Below are 12457 nucleotides of genomic sequence, written 5' to 3'. Positions count from 1 at the left end.
AATAACAAATACTTTATGTTTGACCACTTTTATTTAATTTGCATCAATATCAAATCATTTACTTATATTGGATCACCTACATCGGACCTCTTATATCAGATCTAACCACACCTGCTTCACGTCATATCTGTTTAAGTTAACTTTACAATTATTAATAAATATCTGATCAGAAGTATCAAGTAACATTCTGCCTATCTGTGAATTGTGAGTGGACAGGTAAAAATCAAAATAAGATGATATTTTGCCATATTTTAGGTCAATTTTACTATGAAAAAATAATCAAAAATCAATGTGAACAATGGGAATCTAAAAATGTTGTTTAGGATGTAACGTAACATTAAATTTTTAAAGAGAAAGGGGCAGTCTTTTTTAATTATAAAGGTCGTTTTCATATTGAATCATACAACATTTTTATTGTCAATTATTGGTCAATCACCATTTATAAATAAATTACAAATTCAACTCAACGTGACAGCAAAAAAATGAGCATAATGTCACTCAAATAATAAAATACATTTAATAGAAAGGAACCCTTAATGACACACCTGTTGTTTTTTGTTTTGTTGCTGAAAAATGAATGATTTTATAAAGTGTAAGACCAAACAGAAAAATACTAAATGTCAATTCTTGTTTTTTTGAAAAAATGTCTGTGACTTATGTCAGACTAAATAATAAATATTGATTTATGTCAGACTCATTCAACATTATTATTGAATGAAAATGATTGTAGATTCACAACAGACATCACAACAAAGCCTGACATAATGTCAGACATAATATATCATACATATCTTAAATCATTTCATTCATTTCTTTAATTAGAAACCTATTGATTAGTATTATAAGAAAAAAACACTACTTTATTTTCAATTTCTTTAACCTTTAAAAAAACATCACAACACATAGGTTTATGTCAGACTGAAACAAAAATATTATAATCTCATGCAAAGCCTCAAAACACTTCAGTCAATTTTATATGGATATAGTCAATTTTACTGAGAAAATAAATAACAAGAGGGCCATGATGGCCCTGAGGTCGCTCACCTGTATATAGGCCCCCCCACCCCCGGGCCAATTTTTACCCAAGGGCTTTTATTTGTTTATTTGAACAGACTTGGTAGACACCCATAAGAAGATGTTTCATGCTAAACATCTAATTTCTAGCTCATTGGGTTTTTTAAAAGAAGATTTTTAAAGTTTTTACTATACACATATAGTTAAAAACAATGACACCCCTGGGGCAGGGCCAGTTTTGACCCCCGGGCTTTTATTTGAACAAACTTTGTAGATATTTACTTAAAGATGTTTCATGCTCAATATCTAAACTCTAGCTCTTTGAGTTCTTTAAAAGAAGATTTTTTAAGTTTTTGCTATACACATATAAGGAAAATCAATGACCCCCCCCCCCCCCCCGGGCGGGGCCAGTTTTGACCCCGGGGCTTTTATTTGAACATACTTGGTAGACACCCATTAGAACATGTTTAATGCTAAATATCTTAGCTCTAGCTCTTTGAGTTCTTTAAAAGAAGATTTTTTAAGTTATTACTATATATGCATATAGGGAAAATCAATGACCCCCTTTGGGCGGGGCCAGTTTTGACCCAAGGGCTTTTATTTGAACAAACTTGGTAGACACTTATTAGAAGATGTTTCATGCTAAATATCTTAGCTCTAGCTCTTTGGGTTCTTTAAAAGAAGATTTTTTAAGTTTTTACTATATGCATATAGGGAAAATCTATGACCCCCTGGGGCGGGGTCAATTTTGACCCCCAGGGCTTTTATTTGAACAAACTTGGTAGACATTCACTAGAACAAATTCAAGATGTTTCATGCCAAATATCTAAGCTCTAGCTCTTATGGTTCTTTAAAAGAAGATTTTTTTAAGTTTTTACTATATGCATATAGGGAAAATCAATGACCCCCCGGGGTGGGGCCAATTTTGACCACAGGGCTTTAATTTGAACAAACTTGGTAGACACTCACTAGAAGATGTTTCATGCTTAATATCTTAGCTCTAGCTCTTTGGGTTCTTTAAAAGAAGATTTATAAGTTTTTACTATATGCATATAGGGAAAATCAATGACCCCCTGGGGCGGGGCCAATTTGACCCCAGGGCTTTTATTTGAACAAACTTGGTAGACATTCACTAGAAGATGTTTCATGCTTAATATCTAAGCTCTAGCTCTTACGGTTCTTTAAAAGAAGATTTTTTAAGTTTTTACTATATGCATATAGGGAAAATCAATGACCCCCCGGGGCGGGGCCAATTTTGACCCAAGGGCTTTTATTTGAACAAACTTGGTAGACACTCACTAGAAGATGTTTCATGCTAAATATCTTAGCTCTAGCTCTTTGGGTTCTTTAAAAGAAGATTTTTTAAGTTTTTACTATATGCATATAGGGAAAATCAATGACCCCCTGGGGCGGGGCCAATTTTGACCCCAGGGCTTTTATTTGAACAAACTTGGTAGACACTCACTAGAAGATGTTTCATGCCAAATATCTAAGCTCTAGCTCTTGGGGTTGTTTAAAAGAAGATATTTAAAGATTTTTCTTTCCGTTGCCATGGCAACCAGAGTTCTGCATGGAATTAAATTCTTTGAACAATTTTTAAAGGTGACCACCAAAGGAACATTCCTGTGAAGTTTGGATGAAATTGGCTCAGTGGTTTATGAGGAGATGTCATTTAAAGCAAAAGTTTACGGACGGCCGGACGGACGCTGGACGAAAAGTGATCACAAAAGCTCACCCTGTCACTTTGTGACAGGTGAGCTAAAAACAAATCTTCTCAATCCTAACAAAGAAATATTTCTAGCTCAACAAATGTATTCCATGCTTTAAAGGTCCATTCTCCCCAGCAAAGCTATATTCGTACTTCTTTAAAGCTTTTTTTATTGGTGGTGCTCTGTTATAGTTTCCAAAAACTCACTAATTTGCCAATTACCTGCATTATCTTTTGCTTCTGTTGCTGTTTGGCAAGTAGTACAGGTTGAGTGTTTTAATATTTTGTATGGAAGTCAAAATACTACTATTTTGTTTACATTTTCCCTAATTTAATGGCCAATTATTTCACTTACAGCACTACTTTCTTCAGGTGATAAGCATCTAACATGCTCTAAAATGACTATTTATCTTGTGCATTTATGTCATACAATTAAAATTTGATAGTACTAACCACATCAGAGCAAAGAGACAGAAAATTACAACCCATAAAATATATTGCACAGTTCAACATAACTGTGTATTGCACATCTAAACACTATAACATATATTCATACAACTCAATAATCATGTCTCAAATATGTTCAACATTAAAATATTTTCAACCTTTAAATTTTCAAACTTTTAACTACATGTAACAAGTAAAACATAACTTAAATTCTTTAACTTGAAACCAGTAAAGAGTTTATTTTCAAAAACAGGATAAAAAACTTTCTAAAAAACAGTGTCAATCTATGTTAATATACAACTTATTGTAAAATGATCTATACATGTGACTTACTTAAAGAAACTATCTATGCTCAAATCTGTTCAAAGATAATATTAAAGTGGATTGATCTACAATGGGCACATTTTCCATAAGTATTTCAAATATTGATGAAAACAATAGAAATTCATCATTTTGATATTTTTATAAAATATTGCTTAAAAAATTGATAAAGCTCTAAATGATTGAATATGAATATTCATATTGTGAATAATACAATTTTGTTCTAGAATATTTTATTATCTGCTATATAAATGCATGGTATATCAGGTTCCATATCTCATACTTGCCAACAACATCCATATGTTAAGTATTTCATGGTTTGTTGCTAGTTTTGATAATAGACATTATCAACATAATTATCTATTTGTAAAACAGACCTTCTATTATAGACCAATTCACTTTAACAATGCAGACATTTTCTGTTACAATATGAAATAAATAAAATTACAACTTTGTCTGCAAATGAAAATTAGCTAGCAAAACCTGTACACATAACTATCTTAACAACAACATCACTGCAAAAATTTGATTTCTAAATAATCAAAGGCCACAATTTAATTCAATTTGCCTATGAACAACTAACATAAAACTTATAGCCATTTCCAATGGTCTTTTAAATTCTTAATGGTGAATCTATACCGACTTATCACCAATTCAAAAGGTCATTAAAATTGTAGATGGTGAATCTGTTCCAACAGGTATGGCATTGCTGTTTAAATCCCATAATACTTGACATATAAAATCTTTACTGGAAATTAAGAACATATAGGAAAAAACCCATATATTTCCATGTTCAAAGGTCTTTTAAGTCCTTAAAAATGACTAACTTTGGCCTTATTTAACAGTAAAAGACCTTGACCTTTGTATTCAAAACTGCTTTCAACTTAAAAGGGGAGGATACTCTGCATTCTTTCTATGTGGTTAACTATGACTGCTATAAATATATTTCAATTCCTGGTAATTAATAAACACCTTAAAAATGTCACCATGAACTTCCATTTTAAATTTTTCCTATGACCTTTGACCTTAGAAAGTCTCCACATCCTCTGATTCTTTCTCCAACAAGAAAGAAGTATTTTGCTTCTGATTTTTAAGCATTCTTTACAACAAAGCTGTATACTGAGTCTGTCTTGCCCTAACATCTGCTTATAACTTCATTGTGTAAAGTATTCAGTCTTATGTAATATCATAATGACACACATCACTATGTATGGGCCATAACTCTTGTCACTTTTACATTTATTAAACAGTTGTCTCCCTCGATTTTAGTGTCCCGATGGTTTCTCCTTTGTTGTGTCATACACTCTGATTAATTCAGCCTGAAAAACAATACACAAAAGGTTATATGTTGTTTTTTCTTGTTTTGTTTTTGGTAAAAAAAAACGCTTTTGTAGCCCAAAGGGCTTAGTCTTTGCCACCAGTTTAGAGCCAAGACAGCCTGCACATTCAGGTTGTCTGGCCAGGATCTATAATGTTGTAAGCTCAAATTTTGTATACTGATATTAATAGTCTTAGATTTGCAAGAGACCCTCAAACAACAATGAAAATGTAATAAACAGAATTGCAGCTTCAATTAGGATAAAGTATACTGTTACCTACACATGGTTTTTTGTTGTGTTTTTTTTCATACCAATGCTATAAAGGTCATATGTGGCAACGAGACTTAACTTGTCTTTCTGTCTTGAGTAGAACCACCAACTTTCCGTAAGCTACAATGTAGCTTAAGATAGCTACATTGTACATTGCATTAAAAATGTAACACACATTTAAGATAAACAGCCAATTGTTAGGCTGTAAAGCTAATAAAATAGATTATAAAGCAGCAGAAAAGGTTTCCCTACCTGAGCAATAGAACCATGCTCCTCTTGTGAGAATGCAAACCCATCTGAAATCATGTAAAATATGAGTATTATTGTTTATTCTGTTTGAATTATGTCAAAGGAACAACTATATTGTGTGCCACAAATTTTCTTCCCATTCAATTTATGTCTTAGTTAATTAAATATTTACATTTAAGGTTATTAAGTTGGCTACATATTTCTTTATCTTTGAATTATGCAAGCATACCACTTCTTTTGGACAAACAATTTTTAAAAAAGCTAGTGAAATTACAAAATATGTTTACTATGATTAATATGGTGTAAAACTTAATTGGTTGCAATAAATGTCAACAACAGACTTTATCAAAATCTTTGTGTTTTGCCTAGAAATAATCATTAGTGAAGAAAATTTGTCACCACTTAATTGTGAAATAGAACATTTGGGGAAAAAGAGCAGTATTATGAAACACAGTATGATGTTAGTTAGTTGTACAAACTTGAAACTTGTTTTAGCAACTTCTACCGAATTATGATGATATGATTAATGGATAATATGCTGCAATTAAAAGCAAATATGGAATACAGTTAATGTAAAATGATGAAATATGGTATTACAAAGCATTTTAGGCTTTTCAAATTGGTGAAAATGCATTTATATCAATGAAATATGGCATCTTTCTGCAATTAAGGCATTTACTTTGGTGAAAAGGCACATTATAAACATCAATGAAATATGGCATATAAATATTAATAAATTTAGGCATTTGAAATTTATGTTAATCAAAGCAATAAAACAAGAGCACCGCTAGGCGGAGCATTATATGCCCGAAAGTATTTTTTTTTTAGTAAGGATGACCTTAACCGTTGACCTTTTGACCCCAAAATCAATAGGGGTCTTCTACCCAATATGGACAATCATCCTATGAAGTTTGAACATTGTGGGCCAAATGGAACTTAACATATGCTCCGGCAACTGTTTTCAGTATCAAGGTAATAGTGACCTTCACCTTTGACCTTTTGACCCCAAAATCAACAGGGGTCTTCTACCCAATATGGACAATCATCCTATGAAGTTTGAACATTGTGGGTCAAATGAAACTTAAGTTATGCGTGGAAACATATTTTTCAGTATCAATGTGATAGTGACCTTCACCTTTGACCTTGTGACCCCAAAATCAATAGGGGTCTTCTACCCAATATGGACAATCATCCTATGAAGTTTGAACATTGTGGGTCGAATGGAACTTAAGTTATGCTCTGGAAACTGTTTTCAGTTATAAGGTAATAGTGACCTTGACCTTTGACCTTTGACCCCAAAATCAATAGGGGTCTTCTACCCAATATGGACAATCATCCTATGTAGTTTGAACATTGTGGGCCAATTGGAACTTAAGTTATGCTCCGGAAACTGTTTTCAGTATCAAGGTCATAGTGACCTTGACCTTTGACCTTGTGACCCCAAAATCAATAGGGGTCTTCTTCCCAATATGGACAATCATCCTATGAAGTTTGAACATTGTGGGTCGAATGGAACTTAAGTTATGCTCTGGAAACTGTTTTCAGTTATAAGGTAATAGTGACCTTGACCTTTGACCTTTTGACCCCAAAATCAATAGGGGTCTTCTACCCAATATGGACAATCATCCTATGAAGTTTGAACATTGTGGGCCAATTGGAACTTAAGTTATGCTCCGGAAACTGTTTTCAGTATCAAGGTCATAGTGACCTTGACCTTTGACCTTGTGACCCCAAAATCAATAGGGGTCTTCTTCCCAATATGGACAATCATCCTATGAAGTTTGAACATTGTGGGTCGAATGGAACTTAAGTTATGCTCCGGAAACCGTTTTCAGTTTTAAGGTAATAGTGACCTTGACCTTTGACCTTTTGACCCCAAAATCAATAGGGGTCTTCTACCCAATATGGACAATCATCCTATGAAGTTTTAACATTGTGGGCCAAATGGAACTTAAGTTATGCTCCGGAAACCAAATTGCTAACGGACGGACGGACGGACGGACGTACGTACGGACGGACGGACGGACGGACAGACAGACAGACAGACAGACGGACGCCAGGGGGTATAACATAATATGCCCTTTCGGGCATATAAAAATGTGAAATATGGCATTTAACTAAACAATTAAGACACTTTTTAAAATTGATATTAAAAAAACACTAGATGATTTTGAAATATGGCACTATTAAGCAATAGAGGTATTTAAATTTAATGACTTATAAGATTTATATGAATGAAATATGGAATTATTTGGCAATTAAGGCATATAAATTTGATGAAAAAAGCAGAATATTGACTAAATATGGCATTTATATTGGCAATATAGCATTTTACACTATGAAACACATGTATGGCATTCAAGTACATGTCATAATATGCTTTTTATTGAAATTATTTTTATTAGACATAACAGTCACCTTGTTGTAACAAAACTATTAAAATGCTGTTGTAAAACTATGTATACCTCTAATTAATCATTAAAATTATTGTGGTTTATATTACATTAATTAGATAATTATATACCAAAATATTTTCTCCATTTGAATAATAAAAAAAATCATATGTAAAAAAGCATAAAGTAACATGAAATCAAGATCAAGAAGTAACTTTGAATGCAATAATATTTCTGAGAAATCGGAATCATGAAAATAATATTTTTGGGAAATCGGAAACATGAAAATAATATTTCTTGGAAATAGGAATCATGTAAGCAAAACAATTGCTTTTATCCAAATAAAATGAAATAAATTACACACGAAAATATGATGTCACCTTTATTATTTTACGCTAAATAATAACAAAATTGTCAAAACTCATGTAATTAAAAAATAACTCACTTTGCGGTAATTTTGAAAAAAATATAAGAAGGAAAAAAAATTGCAAATTATTAATTTTTTAGCACAAATAATCATTAAAAACACAAATCTTAATTGTAGTTGTTGTTGTTGTTGACAACATATACCAAAGTAAACCCAAAAATATATTCCCTCAGTTTTTTACCAATACCATCACCATAACATGCATTATATACATCACCTTTTTCATACTCTCACTAATGTAAACAGATCAATGAATCATTAGTATTTTCAAAACTATCACAAAAAAGAACATCATTTTGACAAAATCTTAACAAAAAATCTTCAAATATCTATTTTTTTAAATATCAAAATTGAAAAATCTGATTACCATAATTATAGATATTTATTTTTGCCAAAATTAATCTCCCCTGAATACTGTAAATGGCTTTAATTGAAAAAGGGAGGTAACTGATGAAAAAACAAATTAAGTCAGACAAGATTAAAATCCCCTTAAAAATTGCAAATGGTGTCAATGGCATACAGGCAAGTAACTCTTAATGGTCGATGTAACTTATATGGCTCTATAATACTATCCCTGTGTAATTTAATAATAGACAACTTAATAAATATGTACATAACTCTTGAATAAAATATCTTCCAATATCAATTAAAAATGTTTAAACAGATTTCTTTAATTGTCATGCCATCAAAAAGATAAGCAAAAGCCTGCAAGATCTGCAATAATCAGGCAATAGAAAGTCTAAGAAATTTTATTTCTTGGATATTGATAAATATGATTGTACAGGAAGGTTACATAATACGTATTTAGAACATACATTTGGTAAGACCTACGGTAATTAGAGTAAGAAAAATTTAACTATTGTGTTATACCTAGCATTCAAACCTACACCTAAACATATTACAGTTTCTAGCAAATCTATTAAATTACTAACACTTTCTGTAACTTTTTCTCTTGACTTACAAGCATTGTAACCAAACAAAGAAATAATACAATAATTAAAGTGTATCTGCATATTTAACTAACCTTGACTACTTCCAAATTGAATGAATTTTTTTTTAAATCTATGGCACACTATAACTTCTCCAAAACTTATGCTAGAGTTTCATTATGACCTCGTAGCTGGGTAAATTCACCAGCAACTATAACTAGCTACTTTTGGTTATTTCTCCCACATGCCTTTCCTGCTGGTAATTACATACCCTGTTACTATTAGAAATGACCTAGTGTCTTTCAAATGCCCTGAAAATGTACCAGTCCTGACTTTGTACTGAACAAGTTACATAAACAACCCTTACCTAATAGTGATTATATAAACATTCACTGAAGTAACTGTTTATATTTCCCATAACAACATTTTGTTATTAAAGTCCCATTACCATTTAGTAATTTATATTTGATCTGTATAAGTAATCTCCCTTTTTACCAACATTTACTTACACAAATTGATAAGCAAGCTTTTTAATTAAATCACATCACTGCTTTCTGTATGAAGAAAAACAATTACACAGTCTTTAATTTTTATTTTACAATAATCATTGCTTACTAATTTTAGGGGTACTAGCTTACTTATGATTAAGGTGTCTTTTGGAATGTTTCTGAACCTCAGGGCATCATGGCTTTGAGCCCTACTTGAGTCAAGACCATGTTCCCTCATATGACCAACAATGATAGTCAGTTCCAGGAAGCAGAGTTACTTAAGGTGTAAGTACTTATTTCACAATTGTTTCACAATTGTGCTTAACCTTAAGCCTGCTGTAATTGGGTGCCATAAGCCTTTCAAGCAGCTACCAGTATTATAAGAGCAAGGCCAATGTGTATATCTTTGCAGTCTAACCATGCTTGATATTGTTGATTGTTCAATGTTTGTATTTTGATGCTGAAATCCTTTTAACTCTGAATGGACTGTTCCAAATTCGAAGCAGGACTATACCATTATATTAATTGAACATTTAAGGGTTAAAATAGTTAAACTAAACCAATTGGTTAAGTAGGTTTTTAGTTATATTTCATGAAAATCCTCTTCTTATTAAGTTCATCCGCAAACATAAGATATAAAATCTAGATCTTCATCATTTGTGATTCCAAGGAAAAAAACTGATAGATGTCTATCAAATGAATGAAACTTCAGTACATTACATTGACCCTAAAAATACAAATAATTACAATATACGTAAGTTTAGATCTACAACTATGCATATCAAACTTATTCTATTTCTTTAAATTTCTTAAAACTACTTGAGCTATGTGAAATGCAAATGGTTCACTACACACTTCACCAAATTCTACAAAATTTCAAAGTCAATCAGTTGATCAAATATGCCTACACTGTGATTTTACAAAATTTTGCGGGAAAAATTGTCAGGCAGTTATGCAAAGCTACTCTGTAAGCATTTAAGCTATTTCGGGTTAATATAATTTAGCTATAGTTCTAAATGATGCAGTTAGTACTTTGCAGTATGATGTTCATTCAGTAGTAGTAAGAAATTAGGAGTGCTTGGTTCCCAGCACAAACAAATTGTGTTTGATTGGTTCCCAGCACAAATAAGATTGTATGCTTGGTTCCAGGCACAAAGTGTGACAATGCTTGGCTCCCAGCTCAAAGTGTATAATAATAATTCTATATGGTATGCTGTTTTACCAGGTAACTTACCACACGGAATTTCCTCAATATAACCACCTGTGCATCCAATTATATAGTTAAATCATTTACATGTGAGGCTTCAAATTTAATTTGTTTATTGTATGGAAGACACAATACAGGAGTAGTTTTTATTTGTATACTCACAAACTTTTTTGTAATTTTTGTTTAATGAAATATTTTTGATATTTAACTACCATGTGGACTGTCTATATTTCTGATAAGATGTAATATATATTTCATTTTTCAATGAAAAATCTATAAACCAAATGTATTTAGAACTTATAATACATAATCAAAAGTTTCTAAACAATTGTGCGTATAAAATATTTACAAAACTTCTGATGGCTAGGTTCAGCATAAGCTAACTGTATGGTGTAATGCTTGCAACAACAAAAATTTGTGAGTACCAAATAAAACTGAAAACCTGATATGAACCAATCATTTTACAACACACTGTGAATGATTCATGATTGTTATTTCTATATTCAGAAGAATAAATATAGAATAATATATATAAATCATGCAGAAAAACTAAGAATTCCAAGTTTTCAAGGTACTCATTACTGAATATGTAGACCAGTCAAGAAAATCTAGCATTTGATTGGATGGCACATGACACAATTCAAAATTCAACCAATGGTATGACTTTATTCCTAGACTGGTTTACAGATTTTGTGTTTAATCAATTTGAACCATTACTGAAGGATAGTCATATATCGCGCACTGCCTTTGTTTTCAGATATCAAACTATTATCTAAATCATGTAAAACCAACCCTTAACATGCTGAATTTATGTAATAAATTTGCAATGGAATAGTTCATTCAAAGTTTAATGGATTTCAATATCAAAGAACAAAAATTGAGCTACCAACAGTATAGAGCCTGGTCAGACTCCACATATGTGCAGACTAGCCTAGCTCTATATCGAATGGCAAAATTTAATGTTAATTACCCTTATTTCAAGCAGGTTAAAGGTTAGACTTAAGGACACTATATAAAACTTGAATGAACATCCTTGTTAATGCATTATCTAAGTTATAGCTACATAGAGAGGGAAATATGGAATACTAACATGATAATGTTGGTGATGGAGCTGTTGTAATGAAATAATAATGAGCCGCGTCACAAAAAAACCAACGCAATACGTTTACGACCAGCATGGATCCAGACCAGACTGCTCATCCGCGCAGTCTGATCAGGATCCATGCTGTTCGCTTACAAACCCTATTATAAGTAGAGAAGCTGATAGCGAACAGCATGGATACTGATCAGACTGCGCGGATGCACAGGCTGGTCCAGATCCATGCTGGTAGCAAACGCATTATGTTGGTTTTGTCGTGACGTGGCTCATATGATGATGAGTTTAACATAATTGTATAAATAATAAAAACATGATTAATGACTTTAACATGATTGTGTTTATAACAAAATGAAATAAAGAACAAACACAATAATCATCACTTTAGTGCAGTAACGGGTTAAGTCCTATTAAATTATATAAGAAGTTCACTTGTTACAGCACTAAGGTGACAATTATGAAATTATTATAAATATCTTAGATGGACCTTTCTATCTTTCAATCTAGACCAAAACTAATCATCATGTTTATGGAAAATTTAAGAAAATATACTGTACTGACTGAATAACACCAAAGCAGACCATGATCA

General features: G+C 31.8%; 1 protein-coding gene across 1 annotated transcript in view; it reads right to left on the bottom strand.

Moving 5' to 3' along the window:
* Window positions 1-869: 869 nt before the first annotated feature.
* Window positions 870-12457, bottom strand: part of LOC132743605 (probable phospholipid-transporting ATPase IA) — a 77707-nt gene continuing 66119 nt past the window's right edge. The window contains exons 37-38 of the mRNA XM_060732135.1: window positions 5332-5375; window positions 870-4809 (exon numbers count right to left, since the gene is read on the bottom strand). Of these exons, the coding sequence (XP_060588118.1) occupies window positions 4756-4809; window positions 5332-5375 (98 nt within the window). The 3' untranslated portion in view covers window positions 870-4755. The remainder of the gene's footprint in view (window positions 4810-5331; window positions 5376-12457) is intronic.

The sequence above is a fragment of the Ruditapes philippinarum genome, unplaced genomic scaffold (genome assembly GCF_026571515.1).
Source record: "Ruditapes philippinarum isolate M1 unplaced genomic scaffold, ASM2657151v2 ctg6437_1_1_1_1, whole genome shotgun sequence".
Classification (NCBI taxonomy): domain Eukaryota; kingdom Metazoa; phylum Mollusca; class Bivalvia; order Venerida; family Veneridae; genus Ruditapes; species Ruditapes philippinarum.
The sequence above is the reverse complement of the archived record's forward strand: the minus strand, read 5'-3'. Positions and strand labels throughout refer to the sequence as shown.